Below are 14,328 nucleotides of genomic sequence, written 5' to 3'. Positions count from 1 at the left end.
CAATACAATTTCTAATTAATTTTCAGGTTATAATAATTAATCTTCTTTTATCATATTCTTAGCCTCTACCTTTATAAATTACCATCTATTTCATAGTTTTAACATTTATCTATTAATATTTGTTATTAGATAAACGCACATTATACATTTAAATAACAATAAAAATGCTTCTTTTATAAACTTTTTATGTTTAATTATTGTATGGGAGAAAATATAAAAATGAAAGTTCGTATAATTGCGGTGTTGAATTATAAAATTTACGTAAAATATCGCTATACCAATAACAAAGATAATTTAATTTAGATATATCGGTAAACGCCATGAATGCTCCTTTCGTATAACTATGTAGATGTGAATCTATTAATACCACCTGAAATTACAAGTACATACCACATTAAATATTTAATTATTCACTAAATAATAATTAAAATTGGAATTTATGATAGACGCCATATCTGTATATATGTGAAGTTAGCTACAATATAATAGAACAGGGACGGATCCAGTGTTTATTAATCTGAATATTAAATAACGTCGATAATGTCAAATTGAAAATTATTTAGATAATTTCAAGAAATAAATTATAAAATATGAAAATGTTCACTCAAATCCAATTTTACTTGTTCTTACTCACCGTTTTTGTTTTGAATTGTATTATAAAAAGTACAGTTCTTGAATCTGCCACTAATACTACGTACAAATTGTTATTATGTCTTCGAGTATCAGCTCGAAGCCATTGTTTCCAATTTGATTTTATATTTTTATACAACGATTTCGATAGTTGTTCCATAAAAACCAAACATTTCTATAAAAACCGAATAAAAATGTTTAACGAAATTAAATTCTATCGGGAAATATAATTACATCGCATCAATTTCCTTTCCTTTGATGATTTCGAATCATAGAATTCCTCTCTTTAACATTTGATATCAAATGATGAAATTCGATGAAAAATGAACTTAATTTTAATACTTGACCTAACCACTATATAAAGGTCGTAAATGTTAAAAAAGAAGAAGATATGAAAAGTGACAGTGTCAACGGTTTCGATTTTGGTTATAAACGATAACTTTTAAATAATTTTCAATTGATAAAAAACAATTACCCATTCGATTATATCGGATATATCAGATCCACCATAACTTATCGCTTCCGGTACGTTCAAATTTACGTGTTTTAGTATATTCTTTTGCTTGAGAGTATCATAAATTTTATTACCTTCCAACATGCTAATAGCAAAAAGGTGAACCATTGAATTAACGGGATTAGTTAACTATAAGAATGAAAAAACAATGTTTATAGTAAAAAATACTTCGAAAATCTATTCATCGACGTGAATTTAAAAAAAAAATACTATAGCGATTAGAAGCGTTTATTTCGATTTTTATAATGCGATTATTAAAAAATTATATTAAATACTTACTAAAATATCATATTTATTACACTTTCCAGCTAATAGGATTACTATTAACGTACAGGCATTACTACTTTTATTTGTGTTTTGAATGTTATAATGAGATTGTGAGAATTTAGCTTCGAACCAAATAATCCATAAATTTTTATTGTAATATTGTTCGATTTGATATTTTGGGAAAAACGGTAATTCCGTTGTATCCAAAATCATTTTGGATCTTCATATTAATACGTAATTTACATTTTTATTTATTTTCCAAAGACACTTTATCAATTTTGACAACTAAAAGACTGACATGTTGCCGGATTGTTAATATTTTCTCATCAGTTGATCAAGATGTGTCGATCGATTACCGAATTTGTTTCTCACGTCACTTGCACAAAAGTACAAAACTACATTCTTAATGATAGGAAATTTGGATTATTAAAAAATAGTTTTCTATTAATATATAATTTAAAAAAACATTTCTACTACTCTGTATAATTGGTTGTAAAAATAATAGTCAACTGAGAAGTACAAATTCAAGCAATTTTTTATTAGATTCATAAACATTTCCAAGAAAACCAAAATACGTGATGTCTCCCTCCAAATATATTTAACAACGCGCATGTCCTCGATTACAGTGGATACAATTCCTTGAGGTCATTTTAGTTGTATACTGACCAGACAAGATGGTGGATGGTTATAAAATCTTTTTATTTGTGATATTTTCTTGCGTCTGTCTTTCTCAAGCGGACCCCAGAGTCGTTTGTTATTTAGACGGAAAGGGTTTTACAAGACAAGGTAAATAACAATTTAAATCATAAATCTTAATGTTTAATAATCCAAATTAATAAATTCACACATAATAGATCGAGAAATATACAAGAGATTTTAATAAAATTATATTTAAAACTGATATATTTTCATACAGATTATTAGTACATAAAATTTTTGAATATATACATTTTATTTATGACAATAAAGTAAACAAAACTCTCCTAACGACAATATATTTATTTAACTTTGTTTTTTATATAATTAAAAAGAGGTCGATAGGTTAATAATGGATAATCTTTTGACCTCAAATGATAACTTTAATCAGAAAATAAGTTTTACTTTCTATCAGTTTTTAACCTAAAAATTCACTGCTTTTAGAACTTTCTAGAGCAATAGCAATCAAAATAAGATTAATAACTTGTAAAAACAATCGATTTATTCGAATCTTCATCAAAGGGGTGGGATAATTTATCTATAAAGGTTTGTAATAATGTTAAATTAAAATCATACGAGGTATTTGAAAATTGTACTGTATGGAAACAGGAAAAACCCGCGGAAAATTGTTATTATGTCAATAACGTGGAAGGGGATGGAAATTTTAATACAATTTATATGAACAAACTTGTAGAACGTGAAAATCTGCACAAAAAAGTCTAATGAACTACGAGGATAGTCACAGAAATACCCGGTCTATGATTTAAGCTCAAAAATCGAAAAAAAAAAAAAAATTTGAATAGATTTTTAATGATTTGTATGGGGGTTTTTATCAACAAAAAACATAATTGATTAATTATATAATATAATATTTGAATAAATTATTAAAAATATATAATAAAGAAGAAAATTTTTGTCAAAATTGAACTTCGATGATTCAAAATAGAGTCAGGGTCAATGCACAAGGATTTCATCAAGGTAAGCAAGTGGATTATGTTGAACTTGATTTAAATCGTAACTAATTTTACTTTATTACCATAAATGATCTCATTTATTTAAAAAAAAAAGTTGTTAACATTGTCAATTGCTCTGATTAATCAATACTTTGTTTGCTTCAATGATTTTTCCAATCACAAAATTTAAATCAGTATCAAATCCGAAGATTTGGCGTTTGATTTTCTATAAATTTTCCAGGTCAAGGTAAATTCGATATCGCTTTTCTTGACCCGGTTTTTCAATTCTGTACTCACTTAATATACGGTTATGTGGGCGTTGACCCTGTGACCTATAAAGTTAAAGTCTTAAACGAACAATTGGATATAAATCAGCATAATTTGAAGACTGTAGCTGAGCTAAAAAGGAGATTCCCCGGTCTGAGAGTTTTCCTTTCAGTCGGAGGCGACAGAGATATAACTGGTGAAGGCAATGAGAAAAATCTTGTTTATACCACTTTGGTAAGTGTTTTTTCGTTGTAAATATACTAGGGTTCAAATAAACATCGCCATTTTTAAGAAATGATAACTTAATTGAAAATAAGGGGCGAAAAAGGAACTACTATTCGGAAAATAGTAGAAATACAAAGATGAAAATTGGTCAACTTATAAAGTGATTCTTCTTGAATTGATTGGTGGTTAAATGAAATGTGTATGGTGAAGGGTTACGGACCTATAAAAGAAATTAGATGTCCGCGTAATTTTATATGAATAAAAATTGAGTTCGAGCTCAAACGTAAACAATTATTTGAAATATTGAGCTCATTTTTGAGTGGAGTACTCAAATATGGTATATCTCGATAGGGAAATAACTAAAATACCATAAAAGGAAAGATAAATGAGATACAGAGTTGGTCACAAATTACTTACATCTTTGACGCCCTGTATTTCGGAAAATAATAACAATAGAAAAATGAAAATTGGTCAACTTATAAAGTGATTCTTCCCGAATTGATTGATGGTTAAATGAAATCTGTAGGATGAACGGTTACGGACTTATAAAAGAAATTAGATGACCGTGATGAATAAAAATTGAGTTTGAGCTCAAACAGATCTAATTAATTGAAATATTGAGCTCATTCATAACGTGATATTTTTATAAAGAAGGTATCTAAAAAGAAAAAATAATCAAAGCGTTTTAAAAATAAAAATTAACTGCGAAGTGTATGTTGAAACAACTATTTCCGGAAATCCATTATATAGACAAATTATATAGTGATTCTCCTATACATTTGAAACGATAGGATTCCAATTTTCGAAGATATAACCAAAATTAGGCGACTATATCATTTGATCTAAAAATTATTTTAAAAAGGAAGAAATCTTTTGTAGTTGGAGACTGTAGATCGCCGATTAACTTTCATTAATTCCGCTAAAGATCTGATTAAAAATTATGGATTCGACGGTATAGATTTAGCTTGGGAATTACCGAGAACTAAACCAAAGAAAATATTCAGTAGCATCAGTAAGTTTCAATATGTTGTTTCAATAAAGTTATTACAAACTATTTCGTTTTTTTTTTTCAATAGAAAAATTTTTTATTGGTATCAAACACACATTCGTTGGCCCTTCTGTAGTCGACGAAAAAGCCGAAGAACACAAAGAACAATTCACAGCTTTTATTAGAGAATTCAAAAATGCCTTAAGACACGACGGTCTATGGTTGACATTATCCGTCCTTCCTAACGTCAATAGCACAGGTGAGAATGTTCCCATTTAATATAAAAACTTTCATTAAACTTGTGATGGACGATATTTCTCCTACGGGATTTTATCTATATGATTTAATACAACGTGAAAAATTACTGTTATGTTTATGTTCACACCATCTTTATGCACTTAGTGCGCTCCCACGCGAAAGTGTACACAGTTGTGAATCTTAACCTTAAATTTTTTATATAAAAATTTATTTGTATATATGAAAGTTTTTAATCAATTTTTTATACATATTTAACAAGTAATCTTAATAAAACTAGATTTAAGTTGATAAAACAAATTTTATCATGTCAAAAACATCGTGGATATAATAATAAGTTATTTGGCGATTTTTAGTATATTTCGACGTACGTCAACTAGCACCTCATTTAGATTTCGTAACTTTACAAAATTTCGATTTTTACACACCCGAACGCAACCCTTACGAAGCAGACTACACTTCGCCTTTATACAAAATCTTTGATAGAAAAGATGACGAAAACGGCGATTACCAAGTAACATATTGGTAAGCCCATATAAAATGATCGCGATGACATTTCATTTAAATAATTTTCAAGGATGACAAATGGTATGCCAGCTAATAAAATCAACTATGGTATACGAACTTTCGGTCGCTCTTGGGTATTAAATTCTGATACCACCGGCGTACCACCTGTAAGCATCGACGAAGGTCCAGGCGAAGCTGGTATCTACACCCAAGAACCCGGTCTTCTCAGTTATAACGAAGTTTGTACTAAAATCGCGAATGCCGCCGAAATTCAAGCTGGTTATCTCGGAAAACTTAGAAAAGTCAATGATCCAACCAAAAAGAAAGGTAGGATTTTAATATTTACATTTATTTGACTAATTCGATTGGTGATTTTGATATCTGGTCGGTTTTATCCACGTGTGAGAGTGTTAGATAAACATTTCAGGGCTCTAGTTTTTTCTTTCGTAAAGGAAAATTGATGAAAAAGTCTTTTATTTGATTCTTTGGTGTTGTCACATTTAATTTGTCGAATTTTGTTGAACTCTTCGTATTTTGGTTCATATTTTATTAAAGACGTTCCAACACAAAGGCTTGTTCAGTCCTTACAGTTTTACATTTTCTTTTACAGAAATAGAATATTGGAATACGACCGATGTAACAAAACGTTTTGGTAGGTAATTTTGGCACTTGAATTTTGTGTTATAAAAAATAGTTTGAATTTTTATAAAAAAAACGAGAAGCTAATTCAAAATATCACAAAAATATGTAAAAAACTACTTACGTGATGTATAAATTACATGTATAAACGAAATAATTAAACTGCACTTCCACATTTTTATATATGAATTACATTTACAAACACTTTTTCATAAATGAAACTACACTTGCACATTAAAACTGTCATTAAAAAAATGTCTTTCTGGAAAACTTATCATTTAAGTGCTTCATGCCTACTGGGGCTTTTTGTTTGGTACAAATATTTTCAAAATAAGAATTTAGTTTCCTTTTAGATATTAATGTAGACATTTTGTTGAAAATGACTTTTGACAAGTGACAATATGATAGGCGATGTTATAATTCACTTCACTGCTATTTCGAATATTATTTTCACTTATATTTATGTATGTAATTCTATGATCCGATTATATTTTCATATGATCATGGTACAATTATGAAAGAATCGCGTAGTACCCTAGTGAATTACCGAATATACTTAATTAATACCTAACGCAATGTTGTCATTTTTTGTTGGAAACAGCTTTAATTTTCATATAAATGTTATTATTTTCTAATTTGAATAGGTACCTACGCTTATCGTGAACCCAAAAATGACGTTAAAGGTATTTGGGTATCTTTCGAAGATCCCGATACCGTCGGTCAAATCAGCGCGTATTCGAGAGCCAAAGGAATCGGTGGGGTTGCTGTCATCGATCTTACCTTAGATGATTTCCGTGGTCTATGTAGCGGTGATAAATATCCGTTATTAAGAGCAGCTCGATCTAGACTGTGATTTATATCAGTGATTTGGGACAGTTGACATTTCAAATATTTTATTTTTTGTGTTCCAAGTTGATTATTATTTAATAAATAAACAAATAATGAATATAATGTTTTTATTTTACCAAAAATGATTACCTAAAAATATAGTGATGGATAATGACATGTTACATTAAGTACAAAAAATATATGAATAATAAGGATCAAAATGTAATTATTGATACAGTTTGAACTTGGAGCGGTGTTGCCGGAATTAAAGAATTTTCTTTAATATCAAGTTTTATCTTGTAATTTTTTTTTACAAAATTCCAAGAATTTCGAGACAAAAAAAATTTGTGAATTTTTTATTTGATATTTTGAGGATTTTTTCCAATTGTGTTGCCAAAAACAGTCTGGCAATGCTGTGTTTAATGAGAATTTTTGTGAAAACTTGAAATAAACCTCACGAAAACAAAACAAAAAAATAGGTTTTAACCAAAAATATATCTCATCTAGCGATTCTGACGTGATATTGCCTTTTTGTTATGAAAATTCCCAACGAGATAATATCACCACATATAAAATGGTCACATTTTTCTTACCAATATAAGCATAATATAAATACTTTTATTTGAGCTAATTTGGCAACATCGGCAGTATAATTTGTTGTAAAATAAATTATGACCATTGCTGTTTAGAACCTTGTAAACAATATGGCGTCGGATTCAGGATTTACGATTAACAAAAGACATCAATATATAATATTAATAAGCATATTTAAATGAGTTTTTTCAACAAATATTGATAACAAAATGTTCAACAACCAGACGACGACCTTACTATCTCAATGTCATGGTTAATAAGATCACCTTAAATCGAAGATTTGTGATTGGTGAATACATTCATTGGTCAACGGAAATTTAGAAGTAAATATAAAGATTGTGGTTCGATGTTGTTTAGTACTATCTAAGAACTGTGTAAAGATGGAAGTTCACGTTTTTTCAGTGTTGCTTCTATGTTTATCCGCATTTTCATCAGCGGAAAAAATCGTTGTGTGCAATTATGAGTCGAAATCACATTTAAGAGAAGGTAATATTTAAAAAAGTATATTATAAATAAATTTTATGTTTATTTTTGTTGGATAACATCACTGATTAATTAGCATTTAACTTATGAATAAGGCTATCTTGGATTTACATGTTTTTTCTTATAAATTTATTTTTATTAAACTATTGAATCTCAATAAATCAAAACATTTTAGTTGACTATAAACTTTCCATTTATGCATATTAGATCAACTTCAATATTCCAAGAATTGATTTTGATTAGACGTTTATCTCATTATTATTTGTCCTATTGTACATAAATTGAGAAAAAAAATTAGTATTTTTGTGCAGATGAATTTAATACTTATAGAAATTTAATAGTCTATTTCTTTTTATTGCGCTTCAAGGTAATTCTAATGACTAATAAATGACCTTAGTCATAGTCACAGCGTTGAATAATAAACAATTTTATTATTGAATAAGTACCGTAAATAGTTCATAATGGGATAAACTGTTTTCAAATTTATTCAATTTGGAAATTAGATATAAATCAAATAAACATATTTGTAGGCACGTATATAAGTAAATTAAAAATTTACCATTAAATTTTATGAAGATCAAACAGTGAAAACTGAGTTCGAAGCATTTTTCAAATATATTTTGGACACATTTTCTTCACAATTTCATGTAATATTAGATAAAACGAAATTATATAACACTAAATAAACATTGAACGTACATGTTTTTTCTTCTTTTTTAACTATAATCTTTTCTGTCAATAAGCACCATAGAGTTAATTTATTAAATTGTTTTTTCTATGGCTTCAAATAAAAATTAAATAAAATAATAACAACTTTGTTTTTATAATATTTTGAAAATTACTAGTTATTTTAATGTTAAAATATTTATGATCTTTTACCTGATTGATATTTCTTGGAATTTAGGGCAAGGTAAATTCGATATCGCTAATTTAGATGAAGCTTTACGATTTTGTACGCATTTATTGTATGGTTACGCAGCCATCGATGAAAGCACTTATCATTTAGTACCCATGAACGAACAATTCGACGTTATAAAAGAAAATTACAGACACGTTACAGATTTGAAAAAAAGATTCCCTAAATTGAAAGTTTTACTTTCCGTTGGAGGTAATGAGGATATCTCCGGTTCCGGTGAAGAGAAAAACGAGAAATATAGAACAATCGTAAGTATTCGATTATATATAGATATGATAGATTCATAGCGTATCTATGATCTTTAGTTGGAATCAACAACTCATCGTTTGAGTTTCGTCAATTCTGCGTACACTTTAATAAAAGCATATAATTTCGATGGACTCGATTTAGCTTGGGAATTCCCGGAAACTAAACCCAGGAAAATAAAAACAGGCATTAGTAAGTGTTTTTCAAAGATCATAGAATTATAATATCAGCAAAACGTACCTATACATTGACAAGTGTCAAATTTCGATTATTTGCTAACTTCATGACGTTTGTTATATTATGTGTGTAAATACAGGTCCGTGTTGGAAGTATTTATTTAAAAATTATTATAATACGTAGAATGGAAGTGATATATTTCTAACTTATAGAAAAAGTGTGGAGCAGTATTAAATCAGTTTTTACCGGGGATTCGGTAATAGATGAAAACGCCGAACAACACAAAGAACAATTTACGGCTTTAGTTAAGGAACTTAAAAATGCATTAAGGGCAGATAATTATCAACTTTCTTTGACGGTTTTACCTAACGTAAATAGTACAGGTAGTAAAAAAACAGTTTGGATTTATTTATTTTTTTTTGAAAATAACTTTATTTTAGTGTATTACGACCCAAAAAATCTTGCGCCATATCTTGATTTTATAATATTACACGCTTTTGATTTTTATACGCCCTTACGTAACGACAAACTGGCAGATTTTCCTTCCCCTTTATACGAATTGATAGATAGACGTAACGATGAAAACGTCGACGCGTGGGTGCGATATTGGTAAGTTTTTTTCTATTTACATCAACGATCATATATTGAATAATATTTAGGATATCTCACGGAGCCCCCGCCCATAAAATCGTATTAGGTATAGCCACTTACGGACGAAGTTGGCATTTATCAGGCGAAGCTAAAGTCGACGAAATCCCCATCACCGATTTAGAAGGACCAGGTGACGCAGGACCTCTTACCAAAGAAGCAGGATTACTGAGTTACCCCGAAATATGTAATAAAGTCACTACAAGGATTACCACCCCTGGCGGATTGACTAAAATCCCCGACGCAACTAAACGCAGGGGTAAGAACTATAATAAAAAATAAATTTCTTTACCTTTCAGTTAAAATCAGTTTAAAAGTGTTCGATATCTGTTTTTATTCACTGATAGAAAAACATGTCTCACTGTCACAACATTTAACATTTTTATTGTTGGATTAAATTCAAATTGTTCGTTTTACGTTCTGTTAGGTGTCTATGCTTATCGGTATCCGGATAAGGACGACAAAGGGGGAATTTGGATAGCGTACGAGGATCCGGAAACTGCGGCTATTAAAGCCCAATATGCTAAAGCTAAAGGTCTCGGAGGTATTGCTGTAGATGATCTAACACTCGACGATTTTAATGGAATTTGCGGTATAGGAAACGTTAAATTCTCCATTTTGAAAGCTGCGGTGGCTGCTTTCTAATTATATAAAGAAAGTTTAATAGTAATAGAAAAAATCCTAGTCACATATATTTTGTGAAATAGCATTACTGTTACTCAATTTAATAATTTGTATTTGAGAAAATAATAAAACAAATTATTTGAAGTTTTACATTTTTTTACCTTGTTTTACCTTCCCTTAATTATTACTGGGGTTTAAAACACATTTAAATTGAAAAGTTTGAAGAACTGAAAGTTCTATACTATTAGATATTTAAAACCATAAAAATGCACGATATTAATCGAAATATGGGTTTTACACTATAAAAACGTAGAAAGTTTATCAAATAACACGTTTACACCATAAAAATTGATAATATTTCCAAATGTGGGTTTTGCATTACTACGAAAATGTAATGCGAAGATCGAACTACACATTTTCCACTATAAAATCGTAAGATTTAGATGGAATTACTTGTTTTCCAGTATAAAAATCCACCACATAAATCGAAAAACATGCAAGTGAATAATAAACGGTTTTGCTTCCTCTTCTTCTGGAAATTAAAAAGACCTCAGTTGCCAGGGTTGTTCAGCCAGTTTTTAAGACTCATTATCTATGATTCAACGTATACAAAAAATATGTAACAGTGCTTTACATCGTTGGTCGACAGAAAAGGTAAAATGATTATTTATTTAGTCATTAACGAGGTGATCACGATAAGTTATAGGCTGAACTGGAGACCCATATATAAACCTAGTAGTAGTCATTAGTTTTATTGCTAAAAAAATGACAAAAAAATCGATCTATTATACGAGGGCTACTCGCAGAGATTCGTTCAACCTGAATAAGGGAAAGGGCGAAATAAAAACACAATTTTTCAATAAACAATTAATTATTTATCGTTAAATAGCTAGATTCAAATTAATTAGTCCATTGAAAAATTACAAAAAGATTCCCAAATTTGTATTAATGGGTGAGCAAGTTTTTTATGCGTAGACAAAATCCGCTATCTTGAAATAATGGTTAAATAGTTTTTACATGGTAACAATGAAACTAACCATCGCATAAAAAAATTGTTCAAACGTTTTATGTAGGAAATTTAATTCTCTACAAATTTGCTCTCTTGACTTTTTTTCGTAAAATTGAAAACAACAAAGTTACAGAGACTAGGAATTAGCTCGTTCACTTTTACAGTTTTTTGTTATTTTCAATTTAACGAAAAAATGTCAAGGGAGCAAATTTGTAGAGAATTTAATCTCCTACATACAAAAATGATTTTATTAATTCTTTTGAGCGTTGAATGTGTGATTCATTAACCGAAATATTAGGCACAAGTGATATTGGCAACTTTGAAGCGCTGTAAAATCCTCAAAAATAAACGAAATTAAAAAAATCCTAGGCAGGAAGTTGTTCGTCTCGAAATTCTCTATAAAATTGTTTCTATTCTATTTTCCAGAAAAAATAAAAGACAAAAAGTTACAGCGATTTATAGGAATTAGCTCCTTCACTTTTTACAGTTTTTTTTTTAATAACTGTTATTTTAAATTTTACAAAAAAATTCAAAAGAGTAAATTTGTAGAGAATTCAATTTCCTACAAAAAACAATTGAACAATTTTTTTGTGCGGTGGATAATTTCATTATTTCACAAAAACGATTCAAAATCATGGATTTACTCGTAAACACAAAAACGTGAACCTTTGAACTAGCTGACTTTGATAAATTTAAGGTCTTCGTAACTTTTAAATGGACTAAACAAAAACCACCCGAATATATACGAGAGAAAATAACATTTTTGGGGTTTTCCATTTGTTGATTTTTTTGTTAAAAAACTGGCATATATACACGTGTATTTTGAAAAAAATTACTTTAATCATAATCTTACAAAAACAAACGACGATATAATCAACTTCCCTCCCTTGTAAGATTAGTGCTACCTCATTTTTGTTGATAATTTTAACGCAATTTGAGTCAATGTTTTTAATAAAAATCAAATAAATTTGTTACTCGAGTTGGCTCGTACTGTGCGGTTGATTTTCCTTTGTTCGTGTCGATGCCCATTCGACGAAATCATCGATGAGCACAGGCCAAGCGCCTTCCTCATCGTAATTGCTCATATCGTCCGCGATTTGTTGGGCGAAATCTAACAAAAGGTTCCAGGTATCTTTCGGTATAGACCGTTTATGATTTTCCTGAAATTAGTACACAACTCAACGAGAATCGACAAAATTTCTCATCGAACATGCAAAAAATTTCTCCCTACCACACATAAATCGATAAAAACAAAAATATATGGTCCGTTCACACCGTATGACACAACTTAAAACATTTCCTAACCTATATTAACACAAAAATAACAAAGAAGATTTCAAATAGTTTTATAAACACTATAAGCTTTAATACGAATTAAATCATAACAAGTTTCAAGACATCTTCTAACCTAACATAACCTCCATGAAGGAAACAAATCAAATATTGAAGTTTAAAACTGTTTCTTGAAAAGAAATATAGTCCATTCATATGTATAGTTCGATATATATCTTAGATAACTTATAGTCCGTTCATACAAATAATAATGGAAAGTTTTAGGTTATCTTTTGATTAAAAGTTATTGAATTTCATGTAAATGTATGAAAGAGTTTAAATGAATTGAATAACGAAAATTTGAAATATGTGGTGTAAATTTAAAGTGACTCACCTGCAAAAACGTGCACCACAAATTCAAAAACTTAAATTTCCCTTTCAAAACAATGTTCCAGTAAGCAATGGCCATATCGAGATCCAATCCTTTCTGTCCCGGATTTTTGGCATAATTGAAGGTAAAATGATAGAAGTCTTTAAACTTATAATTATCCCTTAATTCACTTTCTAATGTAGGCAGACGCGCCTTCAATTTATCAATATTATCACAACCTAATTCCGTCATTCCGTTTATAAATTCCTCCCTAGTAAACTCGCATTGAGTGGCGGCTTTGAATTTCCAAGCGATAATCAGAACGAGCTTCGATTCAGGCGGTAAACTTAAATCGTCTAAAAATTTCATTATACCATCAACTGTAATTTTATCTGGTTCGTTCGGGTCCTTGTATCTACTATATAAAGATTCTAGTTTCTTTTTGTCTACGCTCCTAGGTTCTTTGTAATACGCATCAGGATTCTGGAAGTAATTATCACTAGCTAGATCTAGCTTCCAATCATTCTGAGTAAGGCAATATATGGCTGTGTTCTCACCAGTTTGTGTAAAAGATATAAATTTCTTAACCTTTTCTCGCTGTGATGATTTCAGTTTGTGCTAAAATCATAACGCATCTCAATTTTACGACTATTAACACATTTACACACACCAAATGACAAATCCAAATATATTTTAGAAGTACGTATAAATAAACCCTTAAATTCGTATGTATATATATATATACTACAAAACATCTTACTTTCGATATTTGAAAAAAAGAATATGTATGTTCAATATAATAAATGATTTATTGTGAATTTAAACCCTGATAGTAGCATTATTAATTTCATTTTCTTCAAAGTAAGGTTACAGTTTGACAGCTCTTTATATAATTTAAATCGGTTTTAAAACTATATAGTAAAACATTTCTACATACCATCGTGATAAATGATTTAACACTATTTCGTTAACAACAAGAAACCATTTGATGAAGATTTTTTTTTATTTTTGCAGAATTACGAAAAATAACCTTAAAGTTTCCATGAACAATTCTGCCACAACACACATCACTAACTAACAAGAATTAAATCTATTCACGAAATGTCAAAAATTAAATTATGTCTACTTGTAATTCGTACGGGAAGATAAATAATTAAATTTAATATGTTAGATCAAATTTCTCAAAAGTATTTTATTATCTATCTATCTCAATTTTAAAA

The 14,328-nt window shown here is 29.1% G+C and overlaps 4 protein-coding genes across 4 annotated transcripts; 2 read left to right on the top strand and 2 right to left on the bottom strand.

Annotated features, from left to right (window-relative positions):
* Positions 1-168: 168 nt before the first annotated feature.
* Positions 169-1,945, bottom strand: LOC130893932 (uncharacterized). Its single transcript, XM_057800390.1, has 4 exons — positions 1,424-1,945; positions 1,106-1,273; positions 635-805; positions 169-370 (listed from the first exon to the last, which is right to left on the bottom strand). Exons 1-4 carry the CDS (start codon positions 1,622-1,624, stop codon positions 191-193), a joined length of 720 nt encoding a protein of 239 aa, XP_057656373.1. The 5' UTR covers positions 1,625-1,945; the 3' UTR covers positions 169-190.
* An 11-nt stretch (positions 1,946-1,956) lies between these two features.
* LOC130893929 (chitinase-like protein Idgf4) lies at positions 1,957-6,892 on the top strand. Its single transcript, XM_057800386.1, has 7 exons — positions 1,957-2,197; positions 3,302-3,561; positions 4,432-4,564; positions 4,629-4,799; positions 5,152-5,320; positions 5,373-5,629; positions 6,586-6,892. The coding sequence occupies exons 1-7, from the start codon at positions 2,086-2,088 to the stop codon at positions 6,792-6,794; spliced, it is 1,311 nt and encodes a 436-aa protein (XP_057656369.1). The 5' UTR covers positions 1,957-2,085; the 3' UTR covers positions 6,795-6,892.
* A 560-nt stretch (positions 6,893-7,452) lies between these two features.
* LOC130893930 (chitinase-like protein Idgf4) lies at positions 7,453-10,601 on the top strand. The gene is made up of 7 exons (XM_057800387.1): positions 7,453-7,849; positions 8,751-9,010; positions 9,068-9,200; positions 9,398-9,568; positions 9,626-9,794; positions 9,845-10,092; positions 10,261-10,601. The coding sequence occupies exons 1-7, from the start codon at positions 7,744-7,746 to the stop codon at positions 10,476-10,478; spliced, it is 1,305 nt and encodes a 434-aa protein (XP_057656370.1). The 5' UTR covers positions 7,453-7,743; the 3' UTR covers positions 10,479-10,601.
* A 708-nt stretch (positions 10,602-11,309) lies between these two features.
* On the bottom strand, positions 11,310-14,195 carry LOC130893931 (DCN1-like protein 2). The gene is made up of 3 exons (XM_057800389.1): positions 14,046-14,195; positions 13,133-13,726; positions 11,310-12,626 (listed from the first exon to the last, which is right to left on the bottom strand). Exons 1-3 carry the CDS (start codon positions 14,046-14,048, stop codon positions 12,438-12,440), a joined length of 786 nt encoding a protein of 261 aa, XP_057656372.1. The 5' UTR covers positions 14,049-14,195; the 3' UTR covers positions 11,310-12,437.
* Between the last annotated feature and the right edge of the window lie 133 nt (positions 14,196-14,328).

The sequence above is a fragment of the Diorhabda carinulata genome, chromosome 5 (genome assembly GCF_026250575.1).
Source record: "Diorhabda carinulata isolate Delta chromosome 5, icDioCari1.1, whole genome shotgun sequence".
NCBI lineage: Eukaryota > Metazoa > Arthropoda > Insecta > Coleoptera > Chrysomelidae > Diorhabda > Diorhabda carinulata.
Note: the sequence above shows the minus strand (reverse complement) of the source record. Positions and strands in the feature narration are given on the sequence as shown.

Coding starts and splice junctions, on each gene's coding strand:
- LOC130893932 (XM_057800390.1), bottom strand. CDS start 1,624: ATGATTTTGGATACAACGGAATTACCGTTTTTCCCAAAATATCAAATC. Junction 1,274..1,423: donor GTAATAAATATGATATTTTA/GTAAGTATTTAA, acceptor TCATTCTTATAG/TTAACTAATCCCGTTAATTC. Junction 806..1,105: donor TATCCGATATAATCGAATGG/GTAATTGTTTTT, acceptor CGGTTTTTATAG/AAATGTTTGGTTTTTATGGA.
- LOC130893929 (XM_057800386.1), top strand. CDS start 2,086: ATGGTGGATGGTTATAAAATCTTTTTATTTGTGATATTTTCTTGCGTC. Junction 3,562..4,431: donor ATCTTGTTTATACCACTTTG/GTAAGTGTTTTT, acceptor AATCTTTTGTAG/TTGGAGACTGTAGATCGCCG. Junction 4,565..4,628: donor GAAAATATTCAGTAGCATCA/GTAAGTTTCAAT, acceptor TTTTTTCAATAG/AAAAATTTTTTATTGGTATC.
- LOC130893930 (XM_057800387.1), top strand. CDS start 7,744: ATGGAAGTTCACGTTTTTTCAGTGTTGCTTCTATGTTTATCCGCATTT. Junction 9,201..9,397: donor GAAAATAAAAACAGGCATTA/GTAAGTGTTTTT, acceptor TCTAACTTATAG/AAAAAGTGTGGAGCAGTATT. Junction 10,093..10,260: donor CGACGCAACTAAACGCAGGG/GTAAGAACTATA, acceptor ACGTTCTGTTAG/GTGTCTATGCTTATCGGTAT.
- LOC130893931 (XM_057800389.1), bottom strand. Junction 12,627..13,132: donor TGTGGTGCACGTTTTTGCAG/GTGAGTCACTTT, acceptor TACTAATTTCAG/GAAAATCATAAACGGTCTAT.